Below are 25200 nucleotides of genomic sequence, written 5' to 3'. Positions count from 1 at the left end.
GAGTCACTTAGAGCAGTGGTTCTCAACCAGGGGTCTTCCAGGGGGTATATCAATTCATCTAGATATTTGCCTAGTTTTGAAACAGGCTACATAAAAAGCACTAGTGAAGTCAATACAAACTAAAATTTCATACAAACAATAACTTGTTTATACTGCTCTATATACTATACACTGAAATGTAAGCACAATATTTCTATTCCAATTAATTTATAATTATATTGTAAAAATGAGAACAGAAGCAATTTGTCAATAAGAGTGAGCTGAGGCACTTTTGTATTTTATGTCTGATTTTTGTAAGCAAGTAGTTTTTAAGTAAGGTGAAATTTGGGGGTAGGCAAGACAATCAGATTCCTGAAAGGGGTTCAATAGTCTGGAAAGATTGAGAGCCACTGACTTAGAGATGCAAACAGGTTTTTTTCAGACCTCCTGGACCTATTTCCGCCTAGGCCTCACTGAGATCACCCCTGGAGTCTGCATCAGCAATGAGGGCTGTCAATCAAGCTTTGAACTGGGACTGGACGCAGCAAGGCAGTAAAGACATGCGTAACTTAACTTGCAGACTGCCTCGCTGTGCCCATAGCCCGGACCACGTGCTCCCCAGTTCTGTCTGTCACGCTGACCAGGCCGCACGCTCGGAGAGCAGGGAAGGGCAAAGTGTGGGCAGTGGCCTCGGACGCAGCTACTACGCATGCTCACCTTCTCCGCGCATGCTCAGGGCAGTGAGGTTCCGGGGTGGGTGGGAGAGGGGAGTGCGGCAGCCGGCCTGACAGGGCGCTGCGGTGGCCATGGCTGACGAGGCGGCGAAGCTGGACGAGGCGCTGCGGCGCCAGGCGGACACGGTGCGGCGGCTGAAGCAGGAGAAGGCCAGTCCGGAAGAGGTGAGCTCGCCCCGCCCCTGCGGCTCCCTAGCTGGGCTGTACCGGCCCCGCCCCTACGCGCCTTTCCCGCTGGGGGCTCGGGCCTGGGGGGGATGCCCGGAGCGAGGTCGGGGAAGCGGGATACCCAGATGCCTCTCCTGGGTTGTGCTGTTCATCTGCCGCCCGGTCTCTGTCCCCAGGTGGCTGAGCAGGTGGCGAAGCTGCTGGAGCTGAAGGCGCAGCTGAGCACAGAAGAGGGGAAACACAAGTTTGTCCTCAAGACCCCAAAGGTAAGTCCCCAGCCCTGGACTCTAAGGCGCTTAGAAACCCATCATTAGTTTAAACAGTGCAGCTTTGTGTGTATCCCAGCCCTATCTTCCCAGAAATCCCTCAGTGTCTTGCCTGCTATGACCACACTTTACAGTGCGTTAAAGAGAAACTGTCTCCACTGCTTGATAATCATTTAATCCTGTGCCTTCGAGATAGATGAATGTCCCAGACTTCAGGGCTTCCTCCTGACAGTTAACAAAGCACAGGGTTTTATCCTGGTTTCATAAACCCCAGAAGAGATGGTGTAACTGACAGCAGGCTGAGTAAGCACATGTGCACTGCAAGGGACACCCTACATGGCAAGTAATGCTGCCACCTTGCCCTGCATGGAGCCATTATACTCCCCCTAGATCAGTGGTTCTCAACCGTTTTTGGGCTCAGGATCCATTTGTAAATGTTTATGGCCTGCCACACCTCAGTAAATAGTCTGGGGGTGGAGGCCCTGGGGTGATTTTGGTTGGATCCCGGGAGGGTTGGGTCCTGCCTGGCACTTTCCCCACATTGGCAGTTCCTGCAGTTCCTATGCTATGGGGCTAGCTGGGCATGGCTCTCTGCTCTGGGTGTTGCAAACTCCAGGGTTGCAGCACCACTCAGGTTTGGCCTCGCTCCCTGACTGGACCAAATTTGGGTGAGTGGAGTTGCGACCTAGCTCAGGGATTGCTGTGCCACTCACTCAAATTTGGCTTACCCGGACTCCAGTTATTATGATAGCTGGGCCAAACCTGAGTGGCGATGGGACCCCAGAGGCTGCAGTGCCTGGAGCAGGAAGGCAAACCCAGGCAGCCCCATGGGACAGGAGCCACAGGAGCTGCCATGTGACCCTTTGAAACATGCTGACAACCCAGTTTTGGGTCCCGACCCATGCGTTCAGAAACCCTAGACCATGCTGCCTCTCTCTATTGACCTGCTCCTTTTTGACCAGAGATCATGCTGGCTGCTCAGCAGATGAGCTGACAGCTGAAGGCATCCATCTCGAAGGGTGCTTGTGGCCATCCAAACTCCATCAGCGGTTGCCTGGGCAACGGTGCCCAGCTAGCTGTGAACTGATCTGGGGTCTTCCGAAAAATTAAGGGAAACCAAAGGCCAGCCCAGGGTGGCTGTGAGAGGACTGTGACTAACCTGTGATCTTTAGAGCATAGTGGTGATAAGTAACCCTGATGACCAGTTTGCATCAGTTACATCTTCAAGGCTATTCACCAGGAGAAGGGCTAGAAAACTTTTCTTTAAGAAATGGGGGCAGGGAAGGGGTGGGAAGAGGCAGGACCTCATGAAAGGGGTGGAGTGGGGGCAGGGCCGAGGGCAGTGCGGGGGGAGGTGTCAGTAATGTGGCCCTCGGGCCAATGTACTAGTCCTCATGTGGCCCTCGTAGTCATTTGAGTTTGAGATCCCTGTTACAGACTAACAGACGTACTGGAGCATAAGCTTTCGTGGTGGATGAATACCCATTTCTTCAGATGTCTCTTTCAGGTTCCTTTAAATATGTCCCCAATTTCAAAGGTAATAAGGTGGCTTCCATTAGCCCAATTCAAGTAAATGAGGGAAGTTAGCATTGCTTAGAGCATGGGTTCTCAAACTTAATTGCACCGCAACCCCCTTCTGATAACAAAAAGTATTACATGACACCAGGAGGGGGAACCAAAGCCTGAGCCCAGCTGCCCTAGGTGACAGGGCCAAAGCCTGAGTCCTACCGTCCTGGGCGGGGAGGCCAAAGTCAAAGCCAAATCCCAAGAGCTTCAGCCCCAGGCAGGGGGCCTGTAACCTGAGACCCACCACCCAGGCCTGAAGTCCTCAGGTTTTGGCTTCGGTCCCTGGCAATGGGGCTCGGACTTTGGCCCCAGTCCCTAACAAGTCTGAACCAGCCCTGGCAACCCCATTTTAGGGTCCCCACCTACAGTTTGAGAACTGCTGGCTTAGAGCTATGGTTTGCTCAAATGGCAGTGATGAATGTGGTGTAAATGGCTGAATAGATTTGTAGGTTCAAAGGCTGTGCCATTGTACACATGGCACAATCTTCAGGCAGCCTCCTGCTGTTACAGTAGCAGTGGCCTGGCAGCAGCTGGAGCACTAGTGCAGAGTGTCTTTATCACTGTAAAAGCTGGCAGCTAGCCTATACTAGTACTGCTGCGCGTCCTAGCCTCAAGGGTGCCACATTGGTGGTAGACCAATGGCAGCATAATTGCAAAAAATTGCTAGTGTGGCCAGGGCTAGAGACCTCACAAGCAGTCACTAGAAATTTTTTAATTAAAATTAATGGAAATGTCTTTTTCTGGAGACTTTTGGTGTCAGGTGAGATGTAACGTCTGGGATGGCTAGCAGCAGAGCATGTTGCCTGCATACGTGTCTGCATCTTTCTAGAAGCGCCCATCCTTATGGGCATGGGAGTTCAATCTTGGGCCTTGTCATTTTTTGGCCTCTGTTGAGAACAGCAGCAAGGGGGTAATTAATGCCATTTGTGATGGTAGTGTGTGTGATGTGGACATCTGTACACTAGGCACTAGACCTCAAGAGACCCCTCAACTCTTTCCACATAGGCCACTAAGCAACCTGTGGATGATAATGAATGTGGGCTGCATTTGAATCAATGACTAATAGGTGAAAGGCTGGATAACTTGATCCATCTAGCTCCTGTGCTCCAAATTTTAGCTAAATAAAAAAGTAACTAGTAAGACCGCAAAAGTGGAAGAAAGTCTCTAGTTGTTTAAAATGTGAGACAGTTCCCAGCTTCTCAAGATCTGAAAAACTGTTAGCCACAGCCTCCAGGTTTCTCTGCCTGAATGACGTCTCAGTGCAGTAAACATAACATTAAAAGCCGGTCTTCCTTTTCTGGCCCACAGAATCACACATTATTCCATATTGTGTGCCCCCTTTCCCTCCCTGACACCGCATATGAGACTATCAGTAGAAGAGGCAAAGCCGGTAATTGCCATGTGAGAATAAGGACTGAATTTATTAATAGTCAGCCATAAGGGTTTTTGGCTGTCTGAAGGAGATGATCAGAATGATTCAGTGATTCTAACAAAGAAGAAATGGAATGAGAAATCTCATCCCCTTCACATAGCAAAGGTGCACTCAGGAGACAAGTATCAGACCCTCTGGCCTCACTAGCTAAAATGTCCAATTTCTCTGTGTAAAGGAATTCTTAGATTAAAGCCTGATGCTTTATTCCTAAATTTCCAAAGCTCCTCTGTCGTCTCAGCCTTATCCTCTAGTTGGACTATTTTACCAGACACTGACTCAGAAATATCTTCCTTTCTTTGGTGCCTCTCTAAATTGTGGGCTCTTCAAGGCAGGGACCTTGCCTTTATACGTGCCTACAAAGGGCCAAGCATGCTACTGGTCCTGTAGAAGTAATTGGATCCATGCTGGATTCTCCACCTTTTGGCTCATGAAGTTTCCCTCTGTAGTCTATGAACCTCTGGCTCCCATTAGCTGTGTGCTACCCAGCAACTGTATAAGTAGCCAGCTCACTTCTGGGCAGCATCTTATGGCTTTCACCTGCACTTAGAGATGGTCCAAGGATCTCTCATTCTTCTCTGTGCTTGAGCTTTTGCTTTTGGTTAATGCTTTTCCCTTTTGTGTATCCCTATCTTTCTGGCTTTGTAAGTATTTTCGACACAAGACACACCTAGTCCACCACTTCCTTCCTTTCTGCTTCTTCCATGCACAGTGTACCCATCCATGTTAATGTTCATCTGGGCAGAATCATTCCACTAGCTCAGGCCATGGTTCTCTGCTCTTCTTCTCACCCACTTCCCTTTGATTTGGGGTCTCAGGGCACCCGGGACTACAGCCCCAAGCAGATGGCCATCAGGGAGAAAGTCTTCAACATCATTATCAGCACCTTCAAACGCCATGGAGCTGAGGTCATCGACACCCCTGTGTTTGAGCTGAAGGTGAGTGCAGGAGCTGTGAGGTGACATCTGGGAGGGGGTGGCTCTGCTGGTTAAGACACTGACCCGTTAAGGCATGATCCCCAGGCCTGTAGCTGTTTGCCCCTTTAAATCTTTGGATGCATTTTAAAGTATGGTAGCTGCATTAGTCATAACCTGAAGAGCAGCTGCCCTGACTAAGACCTCAATGTGAGCAGCTCTCATGGAAAGTGAGAGCCTTCTGTAGTAAAGCTGTGGTTGAAGGAGTGTTAGATCACCCTTTGCTAATCATGTGTCATCTCCTAGCTTCCTCACTGAGCCTCTTGTTGCAGCTTTGTGCTCCTAGGTTTTGTCCCTTCTCACCTGAGATGTCATCTCTCTGTTTCATCTAGGAAACTTTGACAGGGAAGTATGGGGAGGACTCAAAGCTCATCTACGACCTGAAAGACCAGGGGGGAGAGCTGCTGTCTCTTCGCTATGACCTGACTGTATCCTGCCACAGTTCCTGCTGCTGGCGTGCCGATTTCATCCTACATAGTACATTCACTGATGGACAGTGTCATGTGGAGGCCTCAAGAGGGAGATGGGGAGGGCAGTCTCTCCTTGGGTCTTTTGATTCCAGGTCCTCGGTGGGGCAGTCATGCAACAGGGCCCAATGGGAAGAGCACAGGTCTAGGAATAGAGACCTGGGTTCTGTTCCTGGCTATGCCAGACTCACTATACTTAGCTGTTTTAACAGTTATTCACCCCTTCATATAACACAAGAATTAGGGATCGCCCTATTAAATTAATAGGCAGCAGGTTTGAAACAAACATAAGGCAGTATGTCTTTACCCAACACACAGTCAATCTGTGGAACTCATTGCCAGGGGATGTTGTTAAGGCCAAAACTATGCTTGGGTTCAAAAAAGAGTTAGATAAGTTCATGGAGGACAGGTCCATCAGGGCCTATTAGCCAAGATGGTCAGGGACACAAACCCATGCTCTGAGTGTCCCTAAACCTCTGACTATCAGAAGCTGGGACTGGATGATGCGGGATAGATCACTTGATAAATTGCCCTGTTCTGTTCTTCTCTGTGACACATCTGCTGCTGGCCATTGTCGGAAGCCAGAAGGCTGGGTTAGATGGACTGTTGGTCTGACCCAGTATGGCCATTCTTATGGGTGTTAATGAAGCTGTGATGCCTTTATCAAGCAGAATGTCTGATAGTAGTAATTGCTGCAGGGCTGTCTCCTTTTCTTCCCTTTGGCTTCAATGATTGAGGCAGTGAGCATGAGTGCCTCTTAGCAGGTACTCCCAGCAGAAGGGCGTTTACCCTACTGAGCCTGGATAACAGGGAAGGGGTTAACCAGACTTCTGCCTGAAGAGTGATAACCGGGCTGGTTAGACACATAATAGAAATGAGGCATAACACCTTTTGCTACTATATGCAGAGGAGTTGGGTGATCCTGTCCACACCAAACCCCTTCGGAAGGGCTGGATGGCTCTTGTCCTGGACCTTCCGAGCCACGGGAGGGTCGTCTTATGTTCCACCCTTAACCCTTTGTGCTCAGGTGCCCTTTGCTCGTTATTTGGCAATGAACAAAATCACCAACATTAAGCGCTACCACATTGCCAAAGTTTACAGACGGGATAACCCAGCCATGACGAGGGGCCGCTACAGGGAGTTCTACCAGTGTGTGAGTACCGGCAGCTTGAATATTCTCCATGTCTGGGCCCAGGGTTCCCCAGGAATGCAGTCAAGGTGGACCTATATGTGTGACTAGAGTGCTGGCTCAAAGCACAAGGAAGTGGCAGGGAGGAAGAGAACTCCATTTGTGTCTGGGGCCTGGGTGCCACATGGGGAGCTGGATATCTGGAGACCCTGGTTGCTGCTGGGCTCCCCCAATTGTGTTACACTGCCCAGATTTTCACTGCCTTTGCTTGTGCCCCAGGATTTTGACATCGCCGGCCAGTTTGACCCCATGATTCCCGATGCCGAGTGTCTGAAGATCGTGCATGAGATCCTGAGTGGGCTGCAGATTGGAGACTTCCTCATTAAGGTAAAACCAGAGCCAGGTGCCCGTGCTGGTTTCTCTGGACAATGATGTGAAGTGAAGAGCATTCTTGCTTTCCGCTTGCTCATGGTTTCAGCCCAGCAGCACCTGCACCCTCTGTAATGCAGATTGATTCAGAACTCCTAGTGCCTGTGGCAATTCCTTTCTATGCACTGTCTATGCTAGAGAAACTATCAGGCTTGACACTGGCTGTCACCCGGCAATCACCATCTCAAGCTGCTCTTCAGAAGGGAGTTCTGGGGCGGACAGGGTCACCCAACTTCTCTGCCTGTTGTAGTAAAGGGTGTTATGCCTCATTTCTGTTACGTGTCTAACGTGCTTTGCTCCAGGAGGTGTAGAACTTGTCATGTTTTGGTGGATGGAGTCAGACAGCAGCTCTCAAACCCAACTCAGGCAGCAGGGCAACTGCTTTGTTGGGCACCCAGTGCTAAAAAAGGGGTCCGGTAGTATTCATCTCCTTCTACAGGGCTTCTGATGCTCATGGTGAGGACCTGCGTGTTGCACCTTGAGTCTGCAAGCTCCACACCTCCACTCTGTAGGCCTTGTACTGTTGACCTTCATCCCTGCTCCCTTTTGAGAATCCATCACCTCCTCAAGGGAATCTTTCCCTGGGCTGAGCCCCTGCTGCGCAACAGGAGACCAACCCCCAGCCAATGTGTGGCAGCACGCAGCACATGCTGCTGTGCAGACACAACCTCTTATGAGTCTATCTTGAACAAATGGGGGCAATGGGACCTGGGGAAAATTAGAGGTAGCTAGGGTGTTAGAAAGGGACCGGGTGCCCCAAGACAGCAATGAGAGTAGTGGTGTTGGGAGAACCTTGGAGGCAGCCAAGGCCCCCTGTGAATTCGTAGACCTAGCGAGACACTGCTGGGTTCTGTAGATCAGCTGGAGGGGTGGGAGCCAGTCCTTGCTGCAATCTTGTTGCTGGGTTTTCCTAGGGGGATCTGGTTATGATGGGGGCTATCTGTGTTGTTGGACCACCTGGGGGGAGCTGCCAGGGACTGCCAGACTGGATCTGACCCAAGATCTATCTAAACCAGTATCTTCTCTGACAGTGGCAGCAGCTGGTACTTCTAAGGAAGGGGCAAGAATCCACATGCTGGACTATTGTGGAATAACCTGCTCACAGGGAAAGCTGCTTACCCTGACCTTCATCAGTCAGTGATTGGCTTATGCCCTGACATAGGAGGATTTAGAATTGTCCAAAAATTTGTTCCTTCCCTTGTGTAACTGCAGGTGTGCCCATTCTCCATATAAACATCTGATTGCTTTTTTAATCCTGCTAAACTGTTGGCCTCAGTTACATCTTGTAGCGGTGAGTTGCACAAGTTAATTATGCATTGTGCTATTAAAAAATCCCTTGAGTTTTCGGTGAATTGGATGTCCCACTGTTCTGTATTCTGAGAGAAAGTGACTAGAAGTATCCAATTTACCTCCTCTCTACCCTTCATTAAAGATTAGTTCTCTGTCATGTACTCTTATATACAGAACTGATGCTCTGCTAGTTAAAGTTAAGAACAGCTTTCTGTTTAAATGATGATTCTATGTGATCTAAAGTCTACATAGTTACTAGAATATACCTTAACGTTAGGTGTGCCTCATAGAGGCATGGGCTAAAGTTATTGATCCAAATTTAGGATCATTTGACCAAGGGGTTCTGAAGATACAGACCCTTACTGTCAATCCCCTCCCCCTCCCAAAAAACTCCCAGCTTTTCTCAAAATTGAGAGATTCTAACAGCATTTTTTGTGCACAGATCTATGGATCAAACCTCGGCTCTGATCCTTTCACAGAGGTTCCTAATGCTGGACATCTGACCCAGCATGGAACCCACTGTCCCTTTGTGGGAGCGAAATTGAGAACAAAATTTATGAGAGAGGTTAGCTTTTCAGTTAGGCATATGCCTAACTATTCCTAAGCCTCATAAAGTGTATGGCAGGGGGCACACCGGAATGACAGCTACCAAGTGGTCTAGTGGTTAAAATAATGGACTTGGACTCAGTAAATCAGGGCTCTATTTTGGGTGCTGCCACAGGCTGCTCAGTGACCTTGGCCAAGTCCCAGCATTGCTTTGTTCCTCAGTGTCCCCATAGGAATAATGCTGTTTCCTTTCTTGGTAAAGTACTTCGAGATCTAATGAAAAGTACTATGGGAGAGCCAGGTATTCTCATTCCATGGCCACAGTAGCATCTCAACTGCAAATCTATATGATAATTATAACTGCCCCATAATGAACACTAAATCCTACCAACATTTCTTTCTGTTTAAAAAAAAAAAAAATCCATAGGAAATTCACTGACAAGAAATTTGGTTTAAAGCAGAGTTAAGGTTGCCCAGTGGCAGCTCGTGCTCAGCAAAATTCAAACTTGTGAAAACCATGAAATAGAGATATGTTCATGCCCACACAACCATATCTCTGCCTTCTTGGAGCAGAGTGCCCATGTGCCATAAAACATACTTGCCCTCTGCCTTTGCATTGTACTGAAAAGGAGCTGCCTACGCCTGCCCCACACTCAGCCCCACAGAAAGAACACTATAGCTGCTAAATTTTACACCACCCTTCACCCTTAAGCACGCAATACCACCTAATACTACAGCTTTCTACTATACTTTCCCTTACCCTTCATTAAACCCACAGACAACGTTCATCTTACTTCCGCCTAACTGCTGATAATCCCGGTGGCAAGAAGACTCCTGCATCCTGCTACTCATGCAATGTAACACTGAAATGAGGCGTATATTCCAAGAAACACATGCACCTCTTTCCTTTGATCACATGGTCAGGGAGAGGGGCTCTCACACAGCCTTAGAAGGGCACAACCCCCCTCCTCCCCATAGATTCATATCTCAATCAGGGCTCTTCCAATCTGCTCCAGATAATCCCGCCACCATTCAATGCAGCAACATCTAAGGCAGTGAAAGCAGCTGGAGTGCATGCAGCTAATTCTAAGGGGCTGTTGCCAGCTCCAGGGGGGCAGAATGAAGATGGTCTGGACATTTACCTTATCTCTGTATTTCCTGATTCTTTTCAGAAGTCTGAGTTTTCCTGGAGTCAACATTTTGCAAGGCCACAAGATACCATTCAGCATTAACAACATCATTAACTCTGTGTTAATGAAACTTTTTCACTTAGTGAATTAATCTCTGTTGTAGACTCACTCCAATTGTTTGAGTCTCTTCCCATCTGGAAGACTTTCCAGACTTTCAGAGTAGCAGCCGTGTTAGTCTGTATTCGCAAAAAGAAAAAGAGTACTTGTGGCACCTTAGAGACTAACAAATTTGAAGTGAGCTGTAGCTCACGAAAGCTTATGCTCTAATAAATTTGTTAGTCTCTAAGGTGCCACAAGTACTCCTTTTCTTTTTCCAGACTTTGAATCTCTACTCTCTCCTCTTTCTGCACCCCCACTCTTTGTGCTTTTTCTCCATTGAGAGAAGGTGACCAGAACTGTCATTGGTATTCCAGGTGAGGGCCTGCCATTGAGAATTTAATGGATTGAGTATCTCCAGTATTCCCTGTCCCATTCCTTTTGCATCTGTTTTCATTGTTGGCTACTGCTGCACGGTTTTCGTTGATGCTCAGGTTTTTTTTCCTGAGTGGTGGTAGTTAATGTGAAACTCAGCAGTGTCTGAGTAATCCAGATGATTTTCTCTGCTGTGCATTATCTTGCATTGGAATTCATTGAGCTTTGTCTGCTGTTGTGCCACCCATGCACCTACCTTGGCTCCTCAGACTTGGGTAACTGTAATAATTGTCACTTTGCCACCTTGCTGCTTGTTGTTTTCAATAAATGCTGGTCCTCATACAGAAACTTTGGGCACCTGCTGTTAACCTTTGCCATGCTGAAAACTGAACATTTCCTCCTCCTCTTTGTTTTCTGTCTTGGCCAGTTTCTGTTCCATGATGTGACTTTACTTCTCATCCGTGACTCTCATTCCTGAATAGTCTCCTGTGAGGTCCTTTGTGAGAGGCTTTTGAAAGTCCAGCTAAATTGTCATCCAATTTTCACTTGTCACTGTTTCATAGCAGGAGCACCTAAGCCCCTGGGACTTCTGGGAGCTGATGATGGTAGGGGTTAGCTGGCTAGGTGGAGTGGGGGTGGCAGCCAGTCCCTCTTCTCTACCCCCAAAGTCATAGAGGAGTGAAGCTGAAGATTCTGTTGTAACTGGGATATTTCCATTGGCTTCCCATTGAGAGACTCTGCTTCCTCCCAGGTCAATGACCGGCGTATCCTCGATGGGATGTTTGCAGTTTGTGGGGTACCAGACAGCAAGTTCCGAACGATTTGCTCCTCTGTGGACAAACTAGACAAGGTAAGGGCTGAAGTTTCCTGTTACTGCTGCTTTGTGGGTTTCATAGCCCTCCTAGTTAGCACAGACTGCTCAGACAGACTAAGGGCAGTGTAAGCTGGTTAGAGAATGCTAGTAAAAGTTAAATTATTTCTCTTCTCCCTGTGTGTTGAGTGTTGGGGGTTCAGCACCTAGATAGGGTGTATTGTGGAGACCTAGTTACACTATTTCCTTTAACATCCCCAGTGGGTCCTGAGCAAACAGACTGACAGTGCAAATCACCCTAAATCCATGGGATTCTGCAGGTCTCTTAATTCACTATCGCAAGACTTAAAGGATGAACTGCTGGTTATTAACCTGGAGTAGTGAAGCTCCTGTGTGTCTGGAGCAGCAATCCCACCACCCCACTCCTGGTTGCCATCTAGAATCCGTGCTGCATCAACAATGAGGAGTCCTTGTGGCACCTTGGAGACTAACAAATTTATTTGGGCATGCTGCATCAGAATGTTCAAAAGCTTTTTTTCCTAATTCAGTGTTTTTGGGGCCATCAACATCCACTGTTGTGCTGGGGACCTCGTTACAGCACAGCTGTTCTCCAGCACAAATCTGTAGTATAAATGGAACCTTGCTAAATTCTTGGTATCTGGCATAGTGGCAGACTGCTGCAGGACGGGTATAGAAGCTAGGATCCTGCAAGCCAGCCACACTTCAAGTGACTGAGGACTGAGTTCTGTCAGGTAAATTTGCAAATGAGTAGGATGTAACAGCATTGTCCTGTCAATGGCTCTGTAAATATCACCCTGTGAGCAAGGGCTCTACTGCTCAACAATGCTCCAGCCAGCATCAAAGCAGGAGACACACCGTCTGTGGAGGTTGGGCATTGCTGGCTGTAGTGTCTGTGGGAGGCTGGGGTCATATGCAGACTTGTCACTTCAAAGCATCCCCTGCCCTAGCAACTTGTGTGTCCTTTGAGGAAGGAAGGAGCTGCACTGTGGGTGCTTAGGGAGATGGAGTAATGGTAAAACCATCTCCATGTTCCAATCAAATGAAAGTACAGAGGAAGATAAGAGAGACCAGCCTGAAGAAGCTGGGAGAGCTGGGATTGGTACCCACAGTGCATGGAATCTGCCCGTTTCTTGTGGTGGACAGGCTTATGCCGACCAGGCTGGCTAGTGTGGATGAGCGGTAATGGTGCAATTCTCTATTGTAGCCAAAGTTAAAGATAACACCCCAGCACTCTGCACTGGTCAATAGCTTTGACTCCAGAGGAACAATAGCAGCAATTCTCACCTCCACTTTGGTTTGTGAAGATGAATGAGGTCAACAAGTGGATTGGCCTTCAGCTGCTTCTCTAGACAGTTTTCTTTGCAGCTGGCTGCCCAGCTGAATGGAGTTTTGACTGTAATTCCCAGGCAGACTTTACAAACTGGAGTTAAGGCTGTGAATGGCTTTACTCCTCTGTGCTAACTAAAGGGGGAAACCTTAAAAGAACGTTTAGTTGGGGATTAGTCCTGCTTTGAGCAGGGGGTTGGACTAGATGACCTCCTGAGCTCCCTTCCAACCCTGATATTCTATGATTCTATGGTAGAGTCGGAGCCAGAAACCAGACCACTGGAAAATCTGTAAACAGAGTTAAAGCCCAGGTAAGGAGCCAGGGTAAGGCAACCTAGGGACATCCTGACAGAGGAGGGGCTCTGTGACCTCCTCCTGCCATGGTTCCACACACACTTGGAGCCCTGATGGCGGGGGAGCCCTCTCCCCTCCCAGAGAGGCACAGACATTAGCATAGGGTCCCCTTCTTCCCTCTCCTCCTGTAGAGCAGCAGCAACAGGAAGGGCCCAGCTCTCTCCCAGGGGGGCAGCAATGACAGCAGGGAGCTTCCACAGTACTTAACCTGGTAGCTGGTGTAGTTGCTTGGGTGGTTGGATTGCGCCCACTGTAATCTTCTCCTCCTGCCATATGCACAATCCTGTGCTGGGGTGATATTGGCCACCCCTGACACCATGCATTGAGTATTGATGTTAATACCCAGTTGAGATGCATAGGACAGTTATCCCTCTAAGAGCTGCTGTTTCAGACTCTTTGTGGACTCAGGCAGATATAGCTACACCAGTTACACTTTGTTTGTGTTTTTTGAGCTTTCTTTTGAAAATACAGTAGAACTTCAGAGTTATGAACACCTCGAGAATGGAGGTTGTTCGTAACCCTGAACTGTTTGTAACTGAACAAAACATTATGGTTGTTCTTTCAAAAATTTACAACTGAGCATTGACGTAATACAGATTTGAAACTTTACTATGAAGAAGAAGAATGCTGCTTCCCTTAATTTTTTTTTTTAGTAGTTTACATTTAACACAGTACTGTACTGTATTTGCTTCTTTTTTGGGAGAGTGGGTCTCTGCTGCTTCCTGATTGTGTACTTCCAGTTCCAGATGAAGTGTGTGGTTGACTGGTCAGTTCATAACTGAGGTTCTACTGTATGAGGGCTAGGAACTTTTTTATGAAAGCTGAGATTCTGATGTGCTCACCTGACTGTAGGTGCTCACCTGTATGCCGGGGCCTATATTGTCTGTGCCTTAATCTTGCTCTGCCTCTACTCGCAGCACTGAGAGCCATCCTTGCAGCTGAGATGTGTGCTGTACTTCAGTTATCTTCCTATGTTTGAAAGTATTACCAGTGAGAAAGTTATACACAGGGCCCACCCCTGCAAGCGCTCAGCAAGCACTACCCTTGGTGTCACTGGGAGTTGCACATCCCTATGTGGGTAGCAAAGGGTATCAGTAGGACACTTGGAAACTTGCTGGAACATTTACTAATTCAGAGGAATTTGGGGGAGAAAAATTTACACAGCTGCTTTAGTGAAATCTCTTGGGACACACAGGAAAAGGCAGAGTGGTTAGTAAACTAACTATATTGAGTAGTTGTAAATAAAACAAAGCGTGCAGCAGCTGGTCTGGTCTGGTCTTTAGCAGCCCTCCTTCCCCCATTGCTCTAGACCAGAGGTTTTCAAACATTTTAGGCTGTGTACCCTTTTCCAAATAATGTAGCCTACCGTGTACCCCCATCTGAGATAGGGTCATAATATACCTATGACTAGATTGCTGAGTCTTACTAAACAAAATGCGTTGTCTGCCATTACAGGATTTTTCTCACGTACCCTCTGACGACAGCTCCTGTACCCCTAGGGGTACGCGTACCCCAGTTTGAAAACCACTGCTCTAGAATGTACTTCTAACACTTGCATTCTTCTTCCTGTGGAGGCCTCCTTTAATGATTCTAACACTCAATAAAGGCTACTAGCTGGATGCTTAGGTTTGAATGCTGAGCAGTGAAAGAGTTAATGCTAGAATTTTGTGGTTCGTCATTAACCCCAAAATGCCAGATGTAGTTTGTCTCTCTCTGAGCGTGTGGCGCTGCACCTGTGCTGCTGTAGTGTAGATGCTTCCTATTTCGATGGAAGAGATTTTTCCATGGCTGTAGTTAATCTATCTCTCAGAGGTGATAGCTAGGTTGTCAGAATAATTCTTCTATCAACTTAGTTACATCTACATCAGGGTTTAGGTCAACCTAACTATACTGCTGAGTTCATACAGTTTTTCACAGCCTTGAGCAATGTAGCTAGGACAATTTCATTTTTAGGGGGAGACAAGGCTTGAGCTATTTCAGGCTGCTGGCTGCATACTCAGGCCTCATCTACAGTAGGAGGAAAAGGTGTGGCTTCTACAATGAGATCGTAACACACTGTAAACACTACTGTAGAAAGGGCAAGGTGTAGTTTTACCTCGGTATAGCTGGTCATTTTGCCCTGTCTACACAAGGGTTTTTACTGTGTGTTTGCAGTCTCCTTGTGAAAGTGAAACCTTTTTTCTTAGTGTAGACATGGCCTGGGAGCCTGTATCTGCACTGGCAAACATGGGACCTGCAATTTGTAAACAGTGCAGCAGCAAGAATGTAGTGCGGACAGGTTCTGGGTGGCTCAGATGTTTTTACTGCTATGACCCTGGCCTGAGATCAAAACAAAAGCTTTGTTTGCTATGTCACCCCTGAGTTCTGTGATAGCTTTGCTCCAGGTTCTTGCTTGATGAATTCCATTAGAGCTGCTGTCCCAGGTTTGGATTTACAAGATGATTTTAAGGAAGGGTAAGAGGTAACGTTGTCAGAGTAACAATGCCCTGAGAGGATGCATAGGTAAGTGGGTAGTGTGTTGGATCATTGGATATGCTCTTTAGTGTAGCACTCCCAGGAAATATAGTAGTTAGGAGAGGAGTGAATGGCCTGGTCTAGTGGGCTACTAAAATATGTAATTGGCTATTCATTTATAAATGTTGGCACCCTGCATCATTCCACAGACAACTGAGTCACTAACAAAAGTAGCCAATCTGTCCCTCTTCATCGCTGCCTCTTTCTTTGTAGTGGTGTGATCCCAGGACCAGAAGCCCAGGTACCCCAGCTAATCCCAGCTCTGAAGCTGACTCTAGCTATGACTTTGGAAAAGCCACTTAAACACTGTGCCTCAGTTTCCCCTCTGTTAAAAGAGGGGAAATAAATACTTACCAGCCTTGGTGCTGTGGGGTAGGTTTGTCGGCAAAGTGTTCCTTGTTGTCTCCCCTGCAGTACTTTTTTCCCCTCTTATTTTCTCTTAGCCTTTTCTAGCTGAGGGGGGAGGGATAGCTCAATGGTTTGAGCATTGGCCTGTTAAACCGAGAGTTGTAAGTTCAATCCTCAAGGGGGCCATTTAGGGATCTGGGCAAAAATTGGGGATTGGCCCTGCTTTGAGCAGGGGGTTGGACTAGATGATCTCCTGAGGTCCCTTCCAACCCTGATATTCTATGATTCTCTAGCTGTGTTCTCACTTTCTCTTGTGTGTTTCTCACATTTTTTCTGTGTCTTCTTTTACACCTTGCCCCACATTGTTCTGCTTCATGAGAGAAATTGACTAGATCCTGGAATTCTGAGGCGTCAGGGTGCTTTAGAGTCTGATTTCCCAATTCCTCTTTGCTGCTCTATTTATAAGAAGCAGAACAGTGGCAGACAGGGAGAGATGGTGATGAGCGCTCCACTGAGAACAACTCCCAGGAGCAGCAGGTTCAGCCTGGGGAGCTGTGATTAATATTCTCATCTCCCCCTCCCCAGGCAACATGGGAGGATGTGAAGAGCGAGATGGTTGGAGAGAAGGGGCTCTCGCCAGAGGCTGCAGATCGCATCGGGGAATACGTTCAACTACATGGTGAGTTCTGTGGAGCTGTGAGACTTGGTTCCCTGTCTGGCCTCACCCATGTCAGCTGAGAGCCCATGTGGGTCACTTCACCAGCCACTCCAATTTCCTTGGTCTCTACATGGGGAGGGTCAGGGTTCCCCAGAGGTTTAGCTGCTCTTGCCCAGGCCGAGCTGACTTGCAGCCTGCACATCACAGGTAAGATGCGTGGTCGGTATCCCCTGGGAGGGAGATAGAGCGGCTGGAGGAGTGAGCAGGTGGCTGTGGGCCAGGCTGAGTGGAGCAAGTCCATGGGAGCTTGGCCCTCCCTGCCTTTTATATTTTAATTGTGTGTCATTTCTGCAGGTGGGCTGGGTCTGATTGAGCAGCTTCTCCAGGACCCTAAGCTGTCCCAGAACAAGCTGGCCCGGGAGGGACTGGGAGACATGAAGATGCTGTTTGAGTACCTGACCCTGTTTGGCATTGCAGATAAGGTGAGTGGTGGAGGGACACTGAGCAGGCCTGACTGGGTCATTTGTTGTGCCTGGTAATGGGATTCCCCTCCTGTTCCACAGATCTCCTTTGACCTGAGCCTGGCGCGGGGTCTGGATTATTACACTGGGGTGATCTATGAGGCCATCCTGCTGCAGCCTCAGAACGCCCACAAGGAGGAGCCGGTCAGCGTGGGCAGTGTGGCTGGAGGTGGCCGCTACGATGGGCTGGTGGGGATGTTCGACCCCAAGGGGCGGAAGGTGCCCTGTGTGGGAGTCAGCATCGGAATCGAGCGGATCTTCTCCATCATGGAGCAGAAAGTGGAGGTGAGTGCCACCTGACTCCTCCTCCTCCTTTGATCCTGGGGGGCAGACTGGCACCTGCCTTTCCTCCCTGTTGACACAGGGCTGATCAAAAGCTGCAGAGCGGGGGAGCGTGGAGGCTCACAACCTGTGTTGGTCAGCCACTTAGTTGCCTAAATCAGATTGCTGTGGCTCTACATGATCAATCTGTTTTAGGTAGGTAAATAGCACAGTAGTGGCTGGGCAGTCTCTGTAGCTCCATCTGGCAACAAAAGACCCAGGTTTAGATCTGTGGTCGGAGCCTCTAAGGTCCTGCTCACATGACAACTCCTAAGAAAAGAGGAATTGGGCACTTCTTACATCACACAGTTCACTCTCAAGGCAGGTAAAGCTTAGAATGTCATGAGTTGGAGGGGCTAGATCCCTCTTTGCAGAGTGGATGGTGGCCCTGACTATTTTTACAGACAGATTTTCAAAAGTGCCCACTAATTTAGGTGCCCAGCCTGAGACGCCGTGGACCTGGCTTTCTGAGGTGCTGAGCACCCAAACTCTAGCTGGAGCCAGTGGAAGCTGTTCCTGCCTCCTATGGTCACACCTGACAGCTCTTGGTTTGGGCACCCAAAACCTGAGGCACTTGGACTCAAGGGCCACTTCTGAGAAGGTCAGCCATAATGGCTGGCAGCACTGGATAACTCCAGTGCCAAACTCAACCCCTTCGGTTGCCCATACAGGAGAAAGCAGAAGGGGATCCCATTGGCAAGGAGGAGAGTCTCATCATAGCTGGCTTTGGAGGTCTGTTCCCATGTGTCACATTTACAGCAAAGGGCACTGGGGAATTCTGTGTAGTGGATTTATTATTAGTGAAGTCCCCAGCCCAGCAGACAACGAAGTGACTTGAAAGCCATTGCTGTCTCTTTCTCTGGGCTACTCAGTCATAGAGCTGTTAGCCAGACTTTAACTCTGCTATGCTCCGTTCCAGGGGATAGGGACAGCAGGTTGTAGCCACAGTTAAAGACCATGTGCCCGCTTGCTATTGCACTGACTACAGAGCAGAGGCTGGCCAATTAAAAGGGAGAGCATCAAGGGTTAAAGGAGACAAGCAGTGGATGGTCAAGTCCTTTTTTTATACTCCACAATGTATAACAAGGGCTGGACGGCCTTCCTAGAAAAAGGCTTTTGTTTTTATTATCAAAATGAAGCATATCCAGCCCCATTTTCCAAGAAACAAGGGAGACGAGACCCAGTCTGGGAAATTTCCCTGCCTCTGCTTCATGGGACAAGGCTCTGATATTCCTCTCTTGTTATTCATAGTGTGGTTGTGTCCAAAGGCCCTGATCAGAATCAAGGCCTCCTCGGGCCACATGCTGCTTTAACACCTAGGAAGATGGAAAACACAGCCCCTGCCCCAAAGAGCTTACTGACCAAAAGATAAAGTAGTACAGCACAGAGTTCTCAGGGTGACAGCTACCACATGGTATATTCATGGATTTTAGTACACTGAGCAGGGAGGTAGGAGCTCACATTCTAACTGGAGAAAGTAGTGTCTGTCACTGCAGAATTGTGAAGGTGCCTTTCCCCATCGCCATGGCACTACCTCTGACCTCTGCTCCTGTTCCTTCCTCCGCTCCCCAGCCCCTTCCTTGCTGGGCTGGAGGGGCATCTGTTCCTGGGAACTTTTCTGCCAAGTTTTTTGTCAGGAGTTAAGCCAGCAGCCTACTGGCTATTTTAACTTATCTCCACAGCCCAGGCAGGATTGGCACCATCCCAGAGACTGGATTGGACCCTTTTCCTCAGGGCTTCATTTATTGTTCAAACACACAACTCACAAACTAACACAAAACAAGGCTCTTTCCCAGTCATCCTAAGGGTCATCACCCTGGGAAGTCCCTTGCCACAACAGTCAACTTGCTTCCTGTAGCTTCCCTCCTTTGAGTTCTTTCAGTCTATATGGAAAGCACCTGACCCTTCCCAGCTGGAGCTGATCATTCCCTCTCCCAAGTCCAAACACCTGTTTTTAAAGGGGCTCTGCCTCATAACAGGGCTGCCTGGCCCTTAAAGGGACAGACCACCTAGTCTAAAGCAACCTGACTGCAAATCCCTTCCCTGCTCAATTGCTTATGTTTCAGTTTCTTGCGATTTCATGACCCTAGCTCTCTAGTCAGTCATAGAGTCCCGTTAGAAATACAGACCAGACAAGATCTGATTTTTCTCATGTTAAGAAAACAAATCTATTTAGGCCACCACCTCCTCTCCAGCTTGGGGCACAAGCCCACTGCTTCTCCTTAACAGGTAAGCTTTACAAGGGGCCTCTCAAGCAAAGTAGAGGCAGGAAAATGCCACTTTGAGTAACCGGCAGAAAGGGGAGGAAGAGCATAAAGATGGTGAAGCTCCTGGCCTCCAGTGGGGCAGAAGGGAGGGAGAGAGTGTGTTTGTTCGAGCTTGGTATTGTTTACTTAGTGGTTCCTGGCTCAGTTGGGGTCCCACTTTTCCTGCTGCTGCTGTGGAGCTGGTGATGTTTTTTTGTAAGGCTAAATCAGTGAGAGTACATCTGTTACACTGGGAAGGCCTCTGAGGGGAAGCTTCCATGGAATTGCTCATGTCCAGCAGAAACTCCAATGTCATTGCACTGGAGGGGGGAAAGCTAGAAACTGCATTTTAAACAAGATTGGATCCCCAAGGAAGTAGAATGTAGAACTGTGGGGATTTGGCTTGTTGAGATTCCCAGGGGCTCTTCCACTGCGTTGCTGCTGCTGGCTTGTCCTTCCACTGTCGAAGGTACTGGCTTCCCAGTCCCCACTGAATCCATGCATGCAAAGTGCTCTGTGTGAAGTGGTAGTGGCTCCTGATAGAAAGGGTCGGGGGGGAGGGCAAGGAGCGTCTCATCTCGTGAGCGGCTGGGTGTTTCTATACATCATCAACAACTCTCACAAGACTCTGTCCCTGCATCCAGGCTTCAGAGGAAAAGATCCGGACCACAGAGACACAGGTGCTTGTAGCGGCTGCACAGAAGAAACTCCTTGAAGAGAGACTGAAACTCATCTCTGAGCTGTGGGATTCTGGGATCAAGGTATGGCTGAGCAGAGTCTGAGTGAGGGAGAGGAAGGAAATTGGTTGGCTCCAGCCCTTCCGTTCCCGGTGCTGGTCATGGACTTAGAGCCATTCTCCTGTTCTTGTTACCCAACCCCATAAGTGGGGAGGAGGGAGACACTCTGGGGAGACATGCCACGTGAGCAGCAAGCCCTGCCTACTTGAATGTGACCTTGCTGCCTGTTCTCGTCTGTCCAGTTTCAACATTCTTACAATTAGGCATTCCCTCTTCTGTACACAAGGCAGGGCCAGAGCTGCCAGTCGCTGGGAAGAGGGGTTGGCACCCCTTTAAGGAAAGCTGTACACACTACATCCTGGCAGCAGCAGTAGCAGCAGGTGGTTTCCAGACTTCTGGCTTTCCTTGGGTTGTGCAGCACTAGAAATCCTTTACACAAGCTCTCACTTGGCTCCAGCTTGGTTTCCAAGTTGGGAATATTGCTGACCTCTTCTAAAGGGCAAAGGTCGCTCTCTAGCATGGCATGAATCAGTTGCCCTTCTGATGTCAGCAGAGCTAAGGCAAAGAGCCTCGTGCCACACCCCTGATGCCATGCCTAGCTGGGGAATATTGCATCTTTTGCTCTCTAGCCTCAGCTGCTAGACCCACCATTGGAACTGGTAGGAGAGGCTCCCTATGCTTCAGCAAAGCAGTGCAGAGGAAAAGAGCTCCACCTGTACCCATGGCACACTTTGCTAATGCTGGGTAAGCTGTTTCAGTTTTGGAAGCATTCTAATTGGGTTGCTTTTCAAAAATGGGGAGCCCTGCCTGGTGATTGAGTGATCTGGTCCTGCTGCCTCAAATGCAAACTAGATGAGGAAATCCAAGAACAGGAATGACAAGTGGGTGCCTGAAGAAATCAGCAGGTATCAAATGTATTGCTATACTGTGGGTCCCCCCTAGGCAGAGATGCTGTACAAGAAGAACCCCAAGCTGCTGAACCAGCTGCAGTATTGTGAAGACACAGGAATCCCTCTCGTTGCCATCATAGGAGAGCAGGAGCTGAAGGATGAAGTTGTCAAGCTGCGAGTCGTAGCTACCAGGGAAGAGGTGAGGATGCCTTTGCATATAAGTGATGGGCTGAAGATAGACATTAATAGGCTTTGTCTTGCCAAAGATGAAATGGACCACAGCCACCCCACTATGTGCGAATGAATGTAGGAAGAGAGATGGAGGTGTCAGTAATCTCTCAGTCACATGAATGATTGTTGGGTACCATTGCTGAATTTCTCCTTTATACCCCAACAGTGGATAGAATGCAGCTGTATTAGTATTTGGACCTTCCAACATATTGCATCTCAGGAGGCCTTAGAGTTAATAACAGCAGATGATATCAAAGGAGCTAGGCACATTTATCTGACTTGAAGAGTCAGTGAGATATAGGAAGGCTGTTTGATGTGGCAGGTACTGCAGAGAAGGCTCGCCCACTGACAATGGCTAAACTGAGTGTGGAGACAGAGGGGAGGCAGATGCTAGATGTGGATGGGGAGGGGAGTGGAGATAAGGTCTGTGAATTGGTGACAATACTTAGCAGGTATAAGCTGGAGCAAGTCTACAGAGGGATGGTTCAGAAACTAGGGCAACTTTGAACTGGCTCCTACAGGCATGGAGAGCCTGTGAACATGTTGGATATGGTCGTGCTTCTTTGCATGAGAAGGTGGTTAGCAGCATTCTCTCTGGGCTAGGCAACCGGCTCTTAAGGATGCCATAAAGAAAGGAATTATTAAAAACTGTTTAGATTGGACCCTGTGCTAGAGACGAATCAAGCTGGAGAGCCACTTACCTAGGAGTTGTTTTGCAGAGAAGGGGTGTGTGTGTGTGTGTGTGTGTGTGTGTGTGTGTGTGTGTGAACATTACTTTAAAAATGAACAGTTCTGAGTACTTTGGTTTGATCTGTGGGAGGGTGGCTTGGTGCTCTTTTGTCAGACAGGGTAGTGCATGCAATTTGCAGTATTCCTGGATGGACTGGAGAAGAATGATTCCAGGAGGAGGCTGGATTATAGGAGGGGAGTGGTTTTATTAATTCATGTTGTATTTGTTTTTCAGGTTGATGTTCGCAGGGAAAACCTCACTGAGGAAATCAAGAGGCGAACGTGCCAGCCCTAGCCTCCCAGCCACACCTGCTAGTTTGTTGGATTTCAACCTGAAACTGGGAAAGGGGAAGACTTGTAGAGATTTTCTCTCTAAATGCCACAGTTCTTGGCTATTTTGCTCAAGACATGTCTGTGGGGACACAGGGGTCTTTGAAACCATATTTATTTTATCATGTAATTCCTTTTCCCAGAGGGAGCAGAGATGCTGCTTTGCCTTTTAAAGAACGCTGTGCTCCTGGGCATAGCCAGTGAGAGAGCTGGAGAGAATGTTTCCTGAGACACTCTGGAGAACACCAGCCGTGTGTCTGTAATCATTACTATTACTGGATAGAGCTGTAGCGCCCTGGACCATTGGCAGACACTGAGGATCTTGGTCACATCTTCATGTTCCTTTCTGCTGGAATAAACGTTCTGCACAGTGTCACTTCTCTGCCTAGAGGGGAAATGACCTTGTCTCAAAGTGTAAAACATTCTAAGCAAGTTTAATAAACCTCCTGACCATCCCACACCTGCCTCTTGTGTGACTGTCTTCTGGAATTGCCAGGATGTCAAGGCTTCTGTTACTCTTCCCCCACTCTCCCCCTGGACAAGGGGTGGGTGTTAAATGTCACTGATGCTGCTGTTCCATTCCTTGAGTTCCAGAGACCTTTTAAAAAGTGCACTGGGGATGGTATTTTGCAGTGTGCAGTGAAAAGCCTTATCTGGAAACTCCCATTGCAAACATTGAAGAAAAAGCACAATGAAGACCTGAGTTGGGTGGTGTGAAGAAGCAGGAGGTAGCCAGGATGTCCCTGCCATCTCTATTCTTATCTAATTCCTTAAGTATTGTAGAAGTAATTTAACTTTGCGCTGGTCACTCATAATCAACTACATTCCCTATGAAGGGCAGCAGGATGCTCCTAGTTCCCTCTTTAATGTATACAATTCCATAGAGTCCTTCCATTGTGGTTTGAATGCATTAGGACTTGATTCCATCACCTCCATTTTTTTTCTCTTCACTGGTCTATAAAATAATCCCTACTTTAGTTTTGTTTACATGGGATCCTTTAAACTTGTGCCCCCTAGTTCTGGTTTACCCAGTGACCTCAGACACATTCAGTTTAATTGGAGGATAACCCTTAGCAAGCTGATGTACTGCAATCAGCTCCCTCTCAATTTCTCAGAACTCCCTTTTCTCAGAACTAAATAATCCCAGTTTTATCTGTCTCATTATTTTAGTTGCTCTATGCTGCCCAAATTAGTCCAAAAAGTCTTTACCCAGGGATGTGTACTATCACTTGATAATCTCGAGCTCTCACAACTCACTCCCCTGCAAAAACCTCAATATATTTTTAGCCACCTTTGCTTCAGCTGCTGCTTATTGGGCTAAGTTTACCAGTCAGTAGGGTTTATCAGCTCTTCTTCCTCTACTATTTCGGTGCCATAAGAACTATACTATAGCCCAGGGGTGGGGAAACTACAGCCCGCGAGCCATTTTAAGGTGGCCTGCAAGTGCCCACTGGGGAGTGGGGCCTGGGGCTTGCCCTGCTCTGTTGCTCCAGCCAGGTCGCAGGATCGGGGGCCTCACCACGCAGCTCCTGGAAGCCATGGCATGGCCACGCTCCAGCCAGGGCGCAGGGTTTGGGTCATTCCATGCGGCTCCTGGAAGTCACAGCATGACCCCGCTCCTGCTCCTATGCGCTCCAATTGGAGCTGCCTGGCTACACCTCCGTATAGGAGCCGAAGAAGGGACATGCTGCTGCTTCTGGGAGCCATTTGAGGTAAGCACCACTCGGAGCCTGCTCCCCTGAGCCTCACCCCATGCTTGACCCCCTGCCCCAGCCCTGATCCCCCCCATGCCCTCCAAACCCCTCAGTCCCAGCACAGAGCACCCTCCTGCACCCCAAACCTCTCATCTCCAGCCCCACCCTAGAGCCTGCACCCCCCAGTCAGAGCCTGCACCTCCTCCCTGCACCCCACTCCCCCAGCCCAGAGCCCCCTCCCACACTCTGAACTAATTTCTGGCCTCACCCCAGAGCCTGCACCCCGTTCTGCACCCCAACCCCAATTTTGTGAGCATTCATAGCCTACCATACAATTTCTATTTCCAGATGTGGCTTTGTCCCAAAAAGTTACCCCACCCCTGCTATAGCCTGTTTAAACCTTAGACATTTCTGCCCCTCTGCATCCCTTTGGGCTTGTAGAATGTAAAATTGTTTACTGCTGAGACCATTCACCTAATCTTTGTCCCAAATCCTCTCTCTCAAAATTAACCACTTAAATTGAGTCTTAATCTCTCCCCTTCTTCTGTTTCAAACCCTAATGCTATGTACGTGTTTTTGTCCAAGGCTGGAATTTTCAAATTTGTCCAAATCCCATTAAATTTAGTGGAAGTTGGATGCCTAATGATCTGGGCCTTTTGGAAATAGCCCAGACTGATTAGAAAGTTGCATGCATTGAAATGTCACCTAAATCACTTTAAAACAAATGTTGCATCTTCAGCAGACTGTCATGATTGTATACTGGAAAGTAAAACTCAAGAGCATAAATTAATGAGACAGCAGCTCCTATTTTTCTTTAAAGGTAAGAGTGGTAACACTTAGCACATTTTTTAAATGTAGGAACTGGCACATGCTTTCCAACTAGCAAGAAAG

General features: G+C 48.2%; 1 protein-coding gene across 3 annotated transcripts; it reads left to right on the top strand.

The window, feature by feature from the left end:
- Window positions 1-537: 537 nt before the first annotated feature.
- HARS1 (histidyl-tRNA synthetase 1) lies at window positions 538-23073 on the top strand. Of its 3 annotated transcripts, none has more exons than XM_038413962.2 (13): window positions 538-878; window positions 1058-1147; window positions 4961-5080; window positions 5449-5544; window positions 6611-6736; window positions 6992-7099; window positions 11330-11428; window positions 16538-16631; window positions 16965-17092; window positions 17174-17416; window positions 20343-20459; window positions 21378-21524; window positions 22521-23073. In XM_038413962.2, the coding sequence occupies exons 1-13, from the start codon at window positions 786-788 to the stop codon at window positions 22578-22580; spliced, it is 1521 nt and encodes a 506-aa protein (XP_038269890.1). In that variant the 5' UTR covers window positions 538-785; the 3' UTR covers window positions 22581-23073. The 3 variants fall into 3 exon arrangements, with proteins under 3 accessions (XP_038269890.1, XP_043376132.1, XP_043376134.1); XM_043520197.1 differs by having other exon boundaries at window positions 721-878; window positions 16962-17092; XM_043520199.1 differs by lacking the exon at window positions 21378-21524 and having other exon boundaries at window positions 721-878.
- Window positions 23074-25200: the final 2127 nt, after the last annotated feature.

Source organism: Dermochelys coriacea, chromosome 8 (genome assembly GCF_009764565.3).
Source record: "Dermochelys coriacea isolate rDerCor1 chromosome 8, rDerCor1.pri.v4, whole genome shotgun sequence".
In the NCBI taxonomy this organism is placed as follows: Eukaryota; Metazoa; Chordata; order Testudines; family Dermochelyidae; genus Dermochelys; species Dermochelys coriacea.
The sequence above is the reverse complement of the archived record's forward strand: the minus strand, read 5'-3'. Positions and strand labels throughout refer to the sequence as shown.

Bases quoted from the DNA above. Each gene is read 5' to 3' on its own strand.
- HARS1 (XM_043520197.1), top strand. From the start codon at position 786: ATGGCTGACGAGGCGGCGAAGCTGGACGAGGCGCTGCGGCGCCAGGCG. The intron at 879-1,057 runs GTGAGCTCGCCC...CTCTGTCCCCAG, and splicing joins AGAAGGCCAGTCCGGAAGAG to GTGGCTGAGCAGGTGGCGAA. The intron at 11,429-16,537 runs GTAAGGGCTGAA...CCCCCTCCCCAG, and splicing joins CTGTGGACAAACTAGACAAG to GCAACATGGGAGGATGTGAA.